We start from the raw sequence: 17,196 nt of genomic DNA on the forward strand, positions 1-17,196 counted from the left end.
TGCTTGTGCATACCCATAAAGCAATAGTCATCATTTCACCGTCTAGGTCAGGGGTGTCAAACTCATTTTAGGCTGAGGGCCAGATGGTAAATAACGCCAAGATGTGAGGGTCGGATAATTTTTTTAAAACCTAGTGTGCTGATAATTGTGTTAAGATTAACTAAACAAACAAATTGATTATCAAAAAAAAAAAAAAAAAACTAGAGAAACACACAGCTCTGTGAAAACTACATTTCATAAGTCACAGTCATACTGTACATATTATACACACAATTTTACATCTGTACAAAACCCACTGGCTCTAGGTTTAAAAGCAGTAATTTAACTTCTTTTGCATTATACCTTAATGCCAAAATTATTTATAAACCCTTCACTTTTCTTTGGAATATATTTGTAATGAGAACAGTAATCTAGAAAAATGAAAATGCTAGATGGGGCAAAAAGATCACTAAGGGGGGTAGTACTATTATTATTAATTAGGGGTGTCCTCGACTAAGGATTTACATATTCGAATCAGAATTGTCGAATCTTTCCATAGTCGACCGATAGTCGAATCATATCTATGTGTGTGCATGGGTTGGGAGGGGGCCAGACAAGGTACAAATTGTTAACTTTTATTTTCTTTCACAAGCAGCACACATAAACAACTTTCTGTTAAAGTGACCAAAACTGTCTTTCAAGTGATGAACGAAGACAAAACTGACGATGCATTTATATATTTATTTTTTAAGGTAAAATATATAAGGCAACATTTGTTTATTTATTCCTCATAACATTTTAAAGCCACGATCTACAGAACATCACACAAAAATACATTTTGATAACTAAACCTAAAAAAAAATAACAAAGGTGATTCTGCCTTGGAAACCCCGGCTACAATTCAGTGTTTTTATTTAATTTGGAGATATAGCGCGTCAAAGCAGTCATGACCAAAAAAAAAACGACAAATGAGAATTGACAAATAATTTGTGATTGTGACTGTAAATGATAAAACTAAACTTTATTTACAATTCATTAAACGTTAATTTATAGCATGAAAAACACTGAAATGAATGATTTTATAGACACTACGTGTTATTATTTAGCACAGAAATACCTGCTTGCTTGCTCTGACTTTGATAATCTCTGTATTCACTTTAGATACAGAAAGACCAGATGATATTATTTATTTCAGGAATCTCTTTGCTATCATTTAAAAGTGAACACCAACCATAATATTAAATCACAAGAAAGACATCCGTGTCAGGCAGAAATAGGTTCGGTGTAGATAGTTTCCGTTTTATCACCGAAATAAAAAAACGGCTTACCTGTTTTGAAGTTTAACTTTTGACAAGATAACCAAAATGCATGATAAATACATTTTAAAAACTTATACCTGTCGAAAAACATCAGTTTTTTAATGTTTAGTTTGATGAACTCCTAAATATGAGACGCAGAGCACCTAGCACGTTCGGCTAAATTACATGCGCAAGCATGACCAGCACGCAATAGCGCAACATTGATACAACGAAAAGCTATCCAAAATTTACAGACTTAAATTAGATCAGAATTTACGTTTATAATAGATACATTTTTTTATAAAATAAGGTCAGAAGTAACAAAGTGCAGAACAAATGTGCAAAATGCCTCAAGTGCACAGAAACAAAACACAAGCCAAATAGTTAAATCAGATAACCCAGAGTGATTTATAAATAAAATAAAATAAATTATTAAAAGAATAGAAAAGTATAGCCATAATATAATTGCCAGCTTTGTCTTTTAAATGTAGAAACAAAGAGGCAATGGTTTATTAATGAAGAAACCTCCGTGTAGCCCGGTCACAGGGGATGTTGGATTTATTAACGCATTTTAAAAATATTTATTGAAAGCTGTTACTTCACATATTATTTGCAGCATTATCATAATATGCTGTATATCAATATATTGTAAGAAAGCTGTTATATGTGAAATCAGATAATGTGTGCACCCATATACGGCCAAAATTGAATAATCCTCATTTCATAACACATCTGCGACGATTCGACTGTGAGATTGGTAGTCGAATCAGGCTTCTCCTATCGATGCATCGAATCTTCGACTATTCGGGGTCACCCCTATTATTAATTATATAATATTATACAGTATAATAAATATGATGTGTTATATAACTAGCATCAACTTAGCCAAGTGATTATAATGGGAAATATAAAAACATGAATTAAAGTGCGACAATCTGCAAAATATTCAATATGATTTACCTGCTGGCTTGATGGAGTTTTGAATCCATGTTTGCAATGTTGAACTGCCTTTAGCAACCTCCCTTTCCGTTCTCTGTCCTTATTTTGTAAAAGGCATTGATGTTTTTTGTATTTTTTTGTCTACAAAGTGTGCCAACAACAGCAAATTTAGTGTTTATATTAACTTAGATCTGATAGAGGACATTAAATCGATTAGAGAAGAATTGTAACGTTAATACTAAGAATGTGGATATTTTGTTGTTGTTTGCTTGCTAAGTTGTTAGCACTTTTAGAACACCAACAGCAAATCATTACCGGAAGACACGAAGTGGATTGTCGGAATCAGTGGATCTTTAGAGGAGTGGTATCAATAAAACGGCAAGGTTTTTAGACAACGTGTTTGTTTATGTTCCGCGTTTTGCGGCTTTCCGCAAATCTCTCATATTAAAAACGAACTAGACACCCGCCTGAAAGGGTTTTTAAAATATGTATTTTATATTTAATAAAACTGTATAAATCATCATGTGGGCCGGACTGGACACCTTTCCGGGCCGTGTTCGGCCGTATGTTTGACACCCCTGGTCTAGGTTAACTATGGACCTGATATAGTCTGACTACGAGTAGCCAAAATAGTTTGGTACAAAAATGTTTGTTAAACACTGAAGTATATATACACTTCAAACCTACCCAGATGAAGTGATGGTTCTGTTGCCAGATTGATTTGTGCTCTCCTGTTTAGTCAGAGAACAAGACAAACAAAAAACCACACAAGATCCACCACATACCAACAGAAAAACAAACAAACAAAAAAGCAAACCATCAGTTATGACTGCAAATAAATAAGCAAATAATTCAGCAATACAAAAACTAAAATGTAAAACATTACAGAATATCGTTTAAAAACAAACAAAAACTAAAAACAAATTCTCTTGAAAACATAAGCTGAAATTTTTACTTTGTAAGTTGAACTTTGGTTTCACAGGTGTTAACAAGTAAGGACTGAATTTTAGTATGTCCTACATCTTGTAAGTTAATACGTCAGGGGATATTTATATTCCTTCTACTTTCATCAAAGTGTATAAAATTAATAGTTTTTACGACGTACTGCGATTGTAGAGAAGTATGATGTTAAATAGATTAATGTGCTTTTGTACCTGAGCAATGCCCAGCAATGCAGCATCACTGTCTGCCAGGGAGGTGGTGGGCAACACAGAGCCATTAGAGTAATGGGACTGTAAAGCATTGGCAGTAGGATGGGAAGCAGGGATCAAGTCAACTGGTCTTGTCTGTGTTAGCTGTGCCTCTGCAGGGACAGGAATTTCTGAAACTGGGATAGTTGGGAGAGTAGTGGAGGGTTGTAGGGAAGTATGAGATGGACTTTGGGAGATCTGTGAAGGTTTAAAAACAGCTCGCGAATGGGGTTGTTGCTCAAAATTCTCTGTGTTGGAGAGAACCTGTGTCTGGACAGGATGTGACTGTGGTTGCATGCTAGCCTGTGTGAATGTTTGAACAGGTGTATGGTTTTGGGAGGGTGGGCCTGATACTACTTGACTGTAATAAGGTACTGTCCCAGCTTGGGTCTGGGGTACCTGACTAGGTGTAATATTTATAGGAAGAATATGCTGGAGAACAGTTTGAGGATGTTTATTGGGATCTTGGGGTAGTACAGCACTTGCTGGCAAAAGCTGTTGCCCAGGTTGGATTTGAGGTTGCTGCCCATACTGTTGAGAGGGTTGCACTGTTGGCTGCAAGACTGTCTGCATAGATGCCACACTAAGTGGTTGTTGCAGAGCTGGTGTGTTTGGCTGAGCCTGAGCTTGAATTTGTGATTGAAAATAGCACTGTGTTGAAGAAGTGGCCATCGTGTCTACAGTGGTTGCAAGTGATACTGGAGACAGCATTGTTTGCTGATATTGTGGTAAAGGAAGCTGTTGTTGTTTCATGGTTTGTATAAGGTCTAGCTGACCTGATTGGATGGTTTGCGGAGTAGCAGGTACTTGAGCATTTTGTGTGGGGAGAAGTGTAGAGGGAGCCGATAGTTGGGACTGCACTGGAGGAACTACTGGAACTTGACACTGGTGAGAAGCTGCAGCCTGAGTTTGGACCATTTGAGTTTGCGATGAAAGGATTTGCCCTTGCGAGGCCATCTGTGTTTGAGATGGGACAGTAGAGTGAATTGGGTGTGGAGTCCGTGTTGGAGATGTCATCTGTTGGATTGGTTGTTGAACTTGCAACTGGTTTGCTTGAAAATGTCCTCCTACTGACTGCGGCGCAGAATGACTTTGTGTCTGCAGAGGAATCTGAGCAGAAATTGCTGAAAGTTGCCCCTCCATTTGCACAGACGCTTGAGGTGGTATCTGTTGTTGCACGAGAATTTGAGCTGGAATCTGACTTGGTACTTGTGCCATTTGTGGTACAGCTTGAATCATGGTCTCTACCAGAGAATGCTGTGGGGATATTATAGGCTGAGTGTGTTGTATTTGACTAATTTGTTGCATAGTTTCTGGAGGCTGTGCTTTCCCTATAGTTGTTTGCTGTTGCACACTTTGATCTGCCAGAATTATATGCTGTTCCAAATGTTGCTGCTGCTGCTGCTGCAATAAAACTTGTTTCTCAGCTTGTAAGGCCTGTTGTCGCTGTAATTCAATATTGTGCTGTTGCACCAAAAGTTGCTGCTTCATTTGTGACTCTATATTCTGTTGTTGATAATCAGCCTGTTGAAATATTTGCTGCTGGAGTTGTTGTTCTGTTGCCTGCAGTAGTTGAGGCTGTTGCTGTAAAATCTGCTGCTGGTGTAATAAAGCCTGTTGCTGTTCAATGTGTTGCTGTGGTTGCAGCTGTAAAAGTACATTTTGCTCTAATTGTTTTTGTTGTTGAACAACTGCTTGCTGCTGCTGCTGCTTTAAAAGCATTTGCTGCTGTTGCTGCTGTTTAAACAATTCCTGCTGCTGCTCTAACTGCTGTTGATGTAAAAAAGCTTGTTGCAGTTGTTGTTGTTGTAGTAAGGCTTGATGTTCTAACTGTTGTTGCTGTAAATGAGCCTTTTGTTGTTGTTCATGTTGTTGCTGCTGCTGCAATACCGCCTGCTGTTGCTCCAGCTGCTGCTGCTGAAACAAAACCTGTTGCCTTGGTTGTTCCACCTGTTGTTGCAAAATGGTTTGTTGCTGATGTTCTATTTTCTGTTGTTGTTGCACTTGCTGCTGTTGCTCTGCCTGGTGCATCACTGCCATGCTTTGCTGTTGTTGCTGCTGGAGGAATTGATGCTGCTCAACTTGCTGCTGAGTAGGTTGAAGGTAAACTTGCTGTTGACGTTGTTGCTCTGCTTGACTGGCTTGCAAGACAGTCATTTGTTGTTGCTCCATTTGTTGCCTAATCAGAAGTTTTTGCTGCTCCTCTGTCAACTGTAGTGGCTGCTGAATTGTTTGAAGTACTGGTGGCTGCTGTACCATGGTGTTCGCCAAGTTCTGCTCTTGTGATTCAACTATTTGTTGCAAATATACTTGCTGAGTCTGGAGTTGCTGATATTGTTCCACTGGAGGCTGTGGTACTGCAACTTGCTGCAATGACTGATGCTGACGTACTACAACTTCTTGCTGCGGTTGCCCTGCTGGATGTTGTATGTACACCTGCTGTTGCAACTCAGTTTGCGGCGGGTTGGACAATGTTGGCTGTTGCTGCTGTGGCAATTGAATATATGACTGCTGACATGCACTGGACTGTGACTGCTGTTCTTGTAAAATCACTTGTGGCTGTTCTACATGCTGTGTCTGTAACAAAACAGTCGTGGGCTGAACCTGGTCTGTCTGATGTGGTAACAGGACTGCCTGGTGATGCTGCACTATATTTGCTTGCTGTTGTGGTGTTGGTTGCTGGATGTTTAGTTGTAAAGTTCCTGGCAAATCTGACATTGGCTGTTGTGGCTGAACAATAGTTTGCTGGGGCAAAATGTCAGTGGGTACAGGAACAATACTAGGTTGGGTCTGCATAAGGGGCATAATGTTGCCTCCTGGTGCTATAGACTCGCCAGCGGGGATGGAGGCAGTGAGGACAGTCATTGGGGCCTGGGGAGTAACTGAGGGGATGTATGACTGTGACTGCAAAAGGGAACTGTGAGAAGTGGGGGCATCACCAGACCGAGGGTGTAAAATCTGTAAGGGGGCGACGTCAGGAGGAAGGGTCTGGTGGTAAAAACACATTTGGAAATAATTTGGGAAGGTTGGGTAACACACAACATGGAGTAGGATAAGGGGGGTAGAATGGGGAGAGAGAGAGAGAGAGAGAGAGAGAGAGAGAGAGAGAGAGAGAGAGAGAGAGAGAGAGAGAGAGAGAGAGAGAGAGAGAGAGAGAGAGAGAGAGAGAGAGAGAGAGAGAGAGAGAGAGAGAGAGAGAGAGAGAGAGAGAGAGAGAGAGAGAGAAAGTAAGAGTAAGTATTAGTCCAGTTCATTAATCACCCAATGGAAACAGGACATTTTAGAAAGAAATATGAGCAAAGATAAGATTCTGTGGCTGTTAGGTTATTGCTAGATGCTTACTATAATAAATGTCTTTTTGATTCTATGGTAGATCAGAAAATTCCAAGGACAAATTTAATAGACTACTGTATTTATTACTTTTAAAACATTTTATCACAATTGCTTATTTAAACAAAAACTAAATAAAGAAGTATTGTGCCTCTTGACCAATTCACAATGTGGGCAAGGTCAGCCATGTGGGTAACTTAAAAAAGATTGAAAGATTTGGAAACATTTGGATATGAATTTAAAAGAAACAAAGAATAGCACCTTCCAATTAGCATATAATAATAACATATAATAAGCGTATATGGGTATATGTATAAGGTTCAAATAATTTATAAAAGGAATTAAATATATGCTTTCTCTGTACCCAACATTAAAAATGTAGATCAGCAACATCATGTAACACAGCACATGACCTACATGAAAATTAAAGACTCCACAGAGAGCTATTCTGGGAGAATCTGATTCAGCATTTCAGTGCCATAACTATCGTGTATTAAAGCAGACATAAACTACCGCACTCACATTTCATTAAATGAATTACACATTAGAAATCAAATACCCTACACGCGACTCAACATATTCCATATTTTTTATGTTTGGACTGTTTAAAAAATAGCATTAACTAAGCACCCCCTAATTGATTTGTTTGCAATGTGTCCAGTGAGTTAAGAGAATAGTTTGGAGAACAGGAAAATCAAAACTGGACACAAGAGAGACAATCACCTGAGAATATTGTTGAGGCACACTTAAAGGGACCTGTGATGCAATAGTGACTGGATGAATGAAAGTCTGCGCCACAGGAACGTTAGAAGCCCCACCACCACTTTGGCCAATTGAAATCCCAGACATCCCACAATTCTGGCCAACAAGCACATTTGCAACCCCTCTGCTCTGACCAACAGGGAGCAGCTGGGGATGAGACACAACCCCTGCACCTTTCACTCCCTAAATAAAGGAAACAATTATTATCCCGCCATAGTGTACATTAACATAGCATTTTTTTGTTGAATTGCACAAGAGTTGTGGTGGATAGACAGCGGAGTGGTGTCTAGACAAAAAACACATATATGTGGATGAACACGGACGCAACGTATGATATTGTTATCGAAGGAGCTGTACTTACAGAGGTGCCTGTGGGGTAGCTGGTTTGAGCATGAGCACATACGTTCCCCGAATCGGGGAGCGAAAAGGCTTGGCTTTGTCTGCTTGAGAAAGGATCTCCACTGACAGCAGAAACGCTCTCACCCTCTGATTATGCAAAAGAGAAAATCCAGATATATGTCAGTTCAGCTAGACGTGCCTGTCTGATCCAAATAGATTTCATTTATATAAAACAGAGGGGACAAATCAGATCCTCCCATTATTTTAAAAATCAATACCTCCAGCCATTTGCTCTGTACCAAAACTTAGCAAATAATCATTTAAAGAATTTATGCTTGTGACCTGCTAATTTAATGCTTGTAAGATTTAGTGATGATCCTGGCATCGGGCAACTCACTAGGTTTTGGAACAGAGCTATTGACTACATCTCAAGTCTAAATTTACTGTGCACCTTTAAGACCCAGTGCAGTGCTTTGCTGCTGGACATGTTGGTCCATTTCGGGCAGCTCCTCTGCCTCCGCTTGACCACCAGCAGCTGCAAAAGCTCCCGGGCACAGTGCAGCAGGACAGGAGGGATGGACAGATGAAAAAGAAGAGGTGAGGGCTGAGGAGTCACGACGCTCATCCAGACTTTGCTGCTGAAGGAGCTGATGTTGGCGCCTTTCACGGGACTTCTTAATTAATGTCACCCTGTCTCTGATGGATTTCCCAACCACCTTAGCATCACTTTCATGGAAAAAGCCAGACTTCACCTATAAAACAAGAGGGGGTGTTACATTAGAAAGAGCAAAGAGAGAATGTAAACTGCAGCATGTCTAAAAGACAGATGGATGTCCCCACCATCTCCAGCGCAACCTCTTCAGCACTGTCATTCTCCAGGTCATAGCTGAACTCAATGGCCTCATTGTCTTTGTGCTTCCCCTTAAGTTTTTTTGGATCCTCAACCCAGATCCGTAGGGCCAGGCACTCTTTGCATCCCGTGTCTTCTTCTGCAAGCTCCACACGCACACCGGTGTCCTCCGCAAAGAAAGCATGATTTAGAAGGTCCTTAACGGAGAGCCTGAAGTTGAGAGGAGGGAACTTAGACTGCTTTTTAATCTCTCTTTACTTACAGAAGAACGTCCGCTGGCAACATGCTTACCGCTCTAATCTGTTTTGGCGAATGCACCCCTCAATGATCTCTTTTACCTCCGGGTCGTTTACTTTATCAAAACTGGCAGGCTTGATACCCTGCATTAAGAGAAAACATGGTGCATTAGCAATACTTTACATGGGACAAAAGTACTTGATCCACAAATCTGGACATGGTATGCAAATCAAACTGAAGTACATTAGGGTGATTCTCTGAATTGGGTGCCCTTTAAGTCCCCCAAACTTACTTCAAAGATTTTTAATTAAAGGAAATCACAAAATGCATTTTAACGCAATCAATTAATAGAACCAGGTGCCTTTGCATTATAATGCAACAAAAAATGCTTTTATTTTATTTTAATTTATAGATATGGGTTGCCGAAGTAGTAGACAACAAGCATACTTGCATGTCCCCACTAACCATCATTACATTTTCATTGAATATCAAACAAATAAAAACTGCAATTAATGCAAAATAGTTACTGCTAATTTAATCATACGTGGGTTTACTTTAACTAAAATATACATATGTATATAAAAATGCATTAATTATATATGAAATTGTAATATTTATACACGTCCCTGTGGCATCACACCCAGAAAGTGATATCACACAAGTCTCTTGAAGAACATGCTGCAAAGAAAGGCAAGTGTCAGAATCTTTTCTTACATTTATTTCATGTTTTTCACTGTCAGATTAAGATTGTCAGGCTCAACATTTCAACTCTGTTGTATTACTAAATGATAGTAAACAACGGTTTAAGAAAAATTAAATAATAGTTTTGCAAAACATTAAACTTGTATGATTTCCTAAATGCCATGTGATGCTACTGTCTTAGTTAAGTACGGAGTTACAGCTACTGTTAGGCAAAAACTTCAACCCCGTCACATTCAACCCCATCACATTTTTATTATAACAGGGTTGAATCGTTGTGACGGGGTTGAAAATTTGACACTTTTTAGTAGAGTACTCAATTGTAGACTTGTTATATTGTTATGTGACCTGTTAGAAATAATCGATTATGGTATTTTATGTTCAATAAAACCAAATTGAAAGATCGATTGATGTTTTTGATCAATTAATCCTTAATTCTTTTGATTTAATGTTAAATACTTATTAAAATGTTTGTTTGTTTTTGCCAACTTTAATAAAATACAATTTTATTGAATGTGATATCATTAATTTTACAGGTAAGAAATCCATGCTATATTAAATGATGATCATCACTTCAACCCTGTTATCATTTTCAACCCCGTTATGCTGAGTTCAACCCTGTTATTTGATAGTTTTTATTAATATTTTGGTGATAAAACGACAAATTAGGTCAAAGTTTGTTTTGCTATGTGCAGAATTTACAGGACAGTCTGAAAAAATATGAAAGCCTGATTAAATTCTAATGTTAACGCATATTTTGTGATAAGATATGAAGACCAATGTTAGATACAGTTTTCATGACCTGATTTGGTATTCAAATGGTGAGCATTAAAAAAAAAATTCTACATGCAATAAATGATATCAAACAAGGGACATCTCATTGAAAAGCTTCTACAAGAATTTACTTGAAAATCTTTTTAAATCATATTTAAACAGGGTCCAAGTCCAAGTGGAAAAAAACACTCAATATTGATTAGAATTTCATGCCTGAGGTGGGAAAATGTATTTTCTTAAAGGTTTGACTAATCCACTATCACATGAAATGATCAAAAATATAACTATTTAAGGTATATATTTTAAAAAAAGTATGACCCAAAAGGCACCCAATTCAGAGAATCACCCATTAACAATTTTTTTTTAAATAAATATAAAGGCTTACACTGGTGACTTTGCGGTAGATTTGTGCAGCATTTTGGCATTCTGAGTATGGGTACTCCGATGTAGCCATCTCCAGCATGCACATGCCAAAAGCATAGACATCCACTGACTCATCATAGTGTTCATCATACATTTCAGGGGCCATAAACTCTGGAGTCCCTGGGGAATCAATACATCATTTGGATGACAGCTTGCTCTCTGTCTGCAACTGTAATCATTATTATCTACTGTTGCAACACAAATAGTTTTTTTTTTTTGGTGTTTTCCTTTTAAACTGGACTATAGCCACTTATACTATGCAAATAGTCATGAATAAAAAGGGACAGCCTTTATAAACACAACCAAACATGCTTTCTTGTTTAAATCTGGGAATATGAAGATTAAAAAAAAAGTTTTTATTGAAAAGTTGATCAATACATCACCCTGGAGTACCGGCGGTAAAATTTTAGCGAAGCCCCCCCTCCATGTTAAAAATAATGTGCTTCTTTAGTTTGCCCTCATGTGAATATCCATCGCTATACTGTCTTTTCAGCAGATATTCAAACAAAAGAAATCAATAGACATTGATGTTTCTACGCTTTAAAATACAGTACAGCTGTCGATAATGTGGAACTGCAAGCAGAGCTCTTTACTGACATCCACTGCTGCAAAGGCAATATGAGTGAGAACAGCATATGAGATAAATGAGGAAAGAACAGAGCCTTGTGTGGATTCAAGGACTCTCGATTGACACTATAATCATAGTCACTTGTGTGACAGATCTGACCTCTTTTCTGGACAACTGTCTAACCGAAAGGTCATAAAATGTCAGTCAAACATGCTAGAGAAACCTCTAGAGCACACAAACTATTAACAACTGAATCAACAGCACAGACCTATGACACTCTTGGCGAAGGACGTCCGCATGAGGGTGGCGAGGCCCAGGTCACCAATCTTTACCGACCCAGTGGGGCCAGTGATGAAGATGTTGTCACACTTGAGGTCACGATGCACAATGGGTGGCGTACGTGTGTGCAGGAACTGTAAACCCTTTAGAATTTGCCTGCACCAGCTACGTAAAACCTTGGGCTTCATTACTTTAAAACGCTTAAGGTACCTAAAACAAAAGAAAATATGCACCGGTTTTAATATTGAGTTAATGTGAAACTACTAACAAACACAATGGAAAGCAATTTGAGTATACGTGACCCTGCCTGAGAAAACCTAGCTAAAGTCATTTTTTGTGATTTACTGTTTTTATATGAAATCATCTTAGATAATTTAAAGGACATTCTGTGAAAATATAACCTTGATATATTTAATATTGACTGAGTAAGGTCATGTCAAAGATTGAAGTCATAGTAAAATTAATGGTTGAAATAAAACTTTGATGCTCCTAATCTTATAATTAGATTATTATATCTTCTATAAACCATTATACTCACGTCTTGAGCGTTCCTGAGGTCATGAGCTCTGTCACAAGAACGATGCACTTCTTTCCTCTAAGACCGGACTCCCAGGAGTCATAGAAACGCACGATGTTGGGGTGCTGTAGGCCTTTTAGCATTTCAGCCTCCTCTTTAAACCGTTGCTGCTCCGCCTTGTTCAGCTTTCGATCCTGATACATGAACACACACGTACAATACAACATTTTTTAAACATTTAATATCAAACAGAATGACACCAAAAGATGAACTATAAACTCGGTTACATTTAAAAACAATAAAATGCTTGGCATGCAATAATTTGCAGATGACAATAAATAAACAGATTTAGTATGAAGGCATTTGTTGCTCTGCTACTGCAAATGACCTGATCATGGTTGAAATAATTATGAAACGGATTGGGTCTTGTTTCAAATCATCTCAATGACTTAAAGGATATAATTTTTTCCACTCTAGGCGAGTGCTTATTAATCATGTTAATACCCGTATCATCTTTTCTGCGATTTCATATAAATGTGATTTTAATTATAACAGCAAAGTACTCATTAATTATATTTTATTGCCCCATTAACTATGAATCTCCGCATAGCTCAGAGCCATTTTCAGCCACTAGAAATGTGTTCCCCTTTAAAAAATGTCTTGTGTGAGAGAGGAATGTTTAAACCTTTGTATCCATTCAGTTTTTGCTGCAAGAATGTACCCTCCCTAACACGCTACAATATGTTAACCATCAGCGAATCTGCCATCTTTGGTTGTTTCAATGCAGCGCTGTTTCAGGTGGGATGGAGGGAGATGGGGGGTACTGTACATGCCGAAAGCAGCTTGTTTGGTTTAGCATGGGTACACACAAATGAAAAGATGATTCCTCCCAGGCAGCACACCATGGTGCTCTCACTACCTATTGATGACCACCAGATGGCGATAACAAAAAAGACACACATGACAGGGAGGCAACACCCAGCATCCTAAAAATCACATTTCAGCTACAGTGGCGACCATGACCAGATTGCCACATTGCGGCGGATGCTGATTAAACCCCTTCCTTCGCACATGCCACAGTTTCTATTCAGCAGAATATAGATAAGATTAGCTTACTGAATCTACTACATGCTATTAATAAAATACATTTAATGAGTCAACATATTGTCTACTTTAAGACATTATAATGGAAAAATATGCAACTTAATTCAAAAACTGAATTTAAAAGCTTTTAAATGAAATGAACAAGCTGTGATTCAGCTCTGCTCTCCAATGAATCAAAACTGACACTAGAGCCAAAAAAGCCTTGTAATCCTTAATCTGTGAGATGAAGGAACATCTATATTATTTCACAGATAAAAAATGATTAGATCTCTTAGCAAATGTACACTAGCACAAAACAAATACACATATTGATATTTTGACATTTCTATCCTCTATAGGCTAGTAGTATGTTCATTTGCTGGACCTAGAAAGAATATAGAGGTTTAGATCAAAGATAACAATAACCTCATTGCTTCAGTTTCCATTTTCTTCAAGCTACAACAGTAAACCAACTGAATTAAATAAACTGCAGCTCTCACAGCTTGGCAAAATCACTACGTAAGATTTATAGACACAATTTACCTTTCATTTCTATAAACTACTTTACAACAACGGCCTGTGGTATATGCATCAACAAACATGGTTAATTTCTGGAGGCTGTTTTAGGTTGTACAATCTGATTTGCAACGTAATGAGGTTTGTTTCTTGTTAAACATTTATCCATAGATCATGTCTATCCACTCTTAACACTTTTCTTATCCATCAATGATCGTGACATTACTTCTAGAAGGCCTTCTGTGGTACTTGAGGTTTCTTGGTTTCTCTTCCTACATTCCCTGTTACAGCTTACTAAGCAGTTATTGCATTAATGTTCAAATGATGTATAGCTACCATAATATAGCTACATTATTATAAATGCATTGCATAGACAAGCTTAAATGCAATTTTATATCATTAAAAAAATGTTAAATTAACATTTTGACTTGAGTCTAAAACAAGTTTCAAGTTTTTTTTTGTTTAAGCAAATTTAAAACCACAGATGCAGACAGACCAGATATTGACTATCAGGTGCGTTTGTCCACCCTTACTTTTACAACATTACATTGACATTTTATTAAAAAATAGACATCCAAAAGGGAGGAAAACAATGCGTTCAACTAAAATAGTTGGGTAAACGCAGGTGTAGCTGCTGTGTTTACTGCTGTAGATCAGATTTTAAATGTTTTTTTAGTAAAAGAAGTATTCAAAATTGGAGCACCAATCTCTAACTGTGGGTTCACACCAGCCGCGGAAGAGGCGGCAAAAACGCGCTATTCGCGCGTAGTTGGACACTTGAACATTTGAGTTCACTCGCTTCATTCTCGCGTGAAAGCCGCGGGTGAAATTCTAGTCATTCGAGAAATTCACGCGGAAATCCGCGTCATGGGAGGGGCTTCTGCGACTCCACGGAGACTACACCACTCCGCTCGCTTCCTGTAATCACGTCACTACTACAGCAAGCTCCTGATTGGTTAACGCGTGTACCGCGCCGCAGGATGCCTAATCGCGTGTTTGCATTGACTTAACATGTAAATCATCCGCGCTTGCCGCCTCTTCCGCGGCTGGTGTGAATGCACAGTAAGAGGCCAATGAGGTAATGAGGTTCAAGGATGCATATTGACCGAGAAAGGGGGGCCCATGAGCACTCTTTTCAAACCTAAAAAGACAAAGGGACACAGTCTTGTGGACTTAAGGGCCATTCACATTATAACAATAACTATAAAAACATAGCTTTAAAAATCATTTCATATTAAAGAGAATAGGAGTTCACACCAGAACTACACTGAACAAACCAACCAAAAAAATCCTTGTAACAATTTGCACACTTTTTTAAGTAAATGCTTTTTTAAAGTACAACTTAAAGTGCTTTGGAAAACGCTTTGGAAAAGGGAGTCGGGCCGACTACCAAAACACACTTGTAGCTAATCAGCTGTAAGGGGCGTGCCTTCTAACCAACATCCTTGCTGGGGTTGCGTATGTGTGGGGCGGGTCTATCAAGAGAAGGTCCAGTTTCAATTGGTGTAGGGGCGTGTATGTTTAGGTGATTTCAAATATCAACATTCGTTTTCAAACATTGTGCACTCCACCTTTAAATCAAATGAAATCTACTTAATAATGCATGAAAAATAAATAATTAATTAAATGTCACTTAATTATTTTATTTTAGAAGTTAGAATAATTTTAATCGTTTAGGTAAAGTCGGTCACTTTTTAAAATATTGAAGCATTGCTGTCCTAAAAACATTTAATAAATCGTATTGACTGTTGTATGGTAGACTGTATTTACTGTTTGTTATTTTCTTTTACATAGTTCTATGGACTTAGTTACTCTTAGTGTTATAAATGGCATTATAACACAAAATTCATGACGGATTGAGTATAAGTCAGTCATTGAATAAACTTGATTCTCTACAAAAACGCACAGAAAACTGTGTTTTTTGACATGCATTGTCAGCACTGTGGAGAGAAATACAATAAAATGTTCTGAACAGGGTTCATGTAAGGAAACACTGATCACCCAAACAGTGACTTCACAAAATTATAATTAACAACAAAACAACTTCAATAATATTGGAGCTTAAAACTTTATGACATTTTATTAACAAATATTTAAGTAGTTAAAGTTCTTATAATTGTTTATTCTGTGAATCAAATCAAAATATTCAGGCACAAAGAGTGTGGGTATTCCTTACAAAATGTGCAATAAATATAATATAATAGTTTGTTTTACTTGAATGTTTTAGTTTAATGGATTTTATATGCTTAAGTTAAATGAACTAAGATTCAATGAACAATATCGTTGGGATCACGCGCGTTTGAAATGACAGATGACATGCTGAAATCTACAACATAAAATTACTTCGGATAACCAGCACTGATGCAATTGCTGTGAAATTGACAACGTAATGCTTTTTATTCTACTACATTGACAACGCCAGAAGCTAAGATATTACACAAATGCAGCGAGTTGAGGACATCTGCTGATTACCCACTGTGTATATGCAACAAGAATAGCATATTCACATGTGAACAATTACAAGCGTTTTTATTAAAGCAAATATGCAATATTAGCTAATGCCATTAAAGGTAAACGATTTGCGCGAGCTGCACCTCACAAGCGAATTAGCTAATAAAGTTAATATAGTTATAATGTGAATGGCTCTTTAACAGACGTGTGCACGTGGCGCCGAAAATCACATGACGTGCACGATTTGGGACACAGCCTTAGTCACTGAATGTAAGACCTCTGTTCCTTGAACTTTGATCATTTCCAGCACTAAACCAAGGGTTTCTGTGTTGACAAATGCTTCCTGCTTTACGATGCAATTTGCATTTATGCTGAGCTGTGTGTATCTGTGTGTCCACATATAGTCCTGCTGATGAACTCATTGCTGAGGTAGTGTCTTATACAGCATCTCCTATCTCTGTGTTGCACAAGCCCTTTGACCCTTTTCATGGAAGTTTCTTGTCCTGTTATTGTGCTATGTCCAGCTACCTGGGTCAGCAAAAGCTGAGAATTTAGATAATCATTAGTGATGGCATGAAAAACCACAGGGGCAACAACCATTTTGACTCATTTATCAGGGTGACATTTACCTTTTTAGAAATATCAGTAAGAACCTAAATCCTCTGGGTCACATGCCCTGACCTTTGACCACCGATCTAAAAAGCACCTTCAGTATATCTGAAAGTCCTTGACTTACTAATATTCCATGTCCATTGAAAAGAGATTTCACAACCTCTGGAGATATAAAATTGATTAAATTAATTGTAGCATTTATTCGCTATGAGCATAAACTGGGCATAGCTTTAACCACACAAATATTGGGAGTGTATATAAACACATACACAAACTTTTATGTTGTTTATTCAATTGTCACATTACAGTTAAGTTACGGTCAGTCATAAATAAAGAAAAGCCAAGGGTAG

At 37.9% G+C, this 17,196-nt stretch overlaps 1 protein-coding gene across 6 annotated transcripts in view; it reads right to left on the minus strand.

Annotated features, from left to right (window-relative positions):
- Window positions 1-17,196, minus strand: part of wnk3 (WNK lysine deficient protein kinase 3) — a 52,453-nt gene that overhangs the window by 16,519 nt on the left and 18,738 nt on the right. For all 6 annotated transcript variants that reach the window (XM_065285767.2, XM_065285768.2, XM_065285769.2 and 3 more), the window contains exons 3-12: window positions 12,206-12,378; window positions 11,657-11,877; window positions 10,783-10,940; window positions 8,979-9,067; window positions 8,678-8,897; window positions 8,289-8,589; window positions 7,860-7,984; window positions 7,460-7,681; window positions 3,371-6,394; window positions 2,904-2,947 (exon numbers count right to left, since the gene is read on the minus strand). In XM_065285767.2, the coding sequence (XP_065141839.1) occupies window positions 2,904-2,947; window positions 3,371-6,394; window positions 7,460-7,681; window positions 7,860-7,984; window positions 8,289-8,589; window positions 8,678-8,897; window positions 8,979-9,067; window positions 10,783-10,940; window positions 11,657-11,877; window positions 12,206-12,378 (4,577 nt within the window). The remainder of the gene's footprint in view (window positions 1-2,903; window positions 2,948-3,370; window positions 6,395-7,459; window positions 7,682-7,859; window positions 7,985-8,288; window positions 8,590-8,677; window positions 8,898-8,978; window positions 9,068-10,782; window positions 10,941-11,656; window positions 11,878-12,205; window positions 12,379-17,196) is intronic.

This window comes from Paramisgurnus dabryanus, chromosome 21 (assembly GCF_030506205.2).
Source record: "Paramisgurnus dabryanus chromosome 21, PD_genome_1.1, whole genome shotgun sequence".
NCBI classification, from domain to species: Eukaryota; Metazoa; Chordata; class Actinopteri; order Cypriniformes; family Cobitidae; genus Paramisgurnus; species Paramisgurnus dabryanus.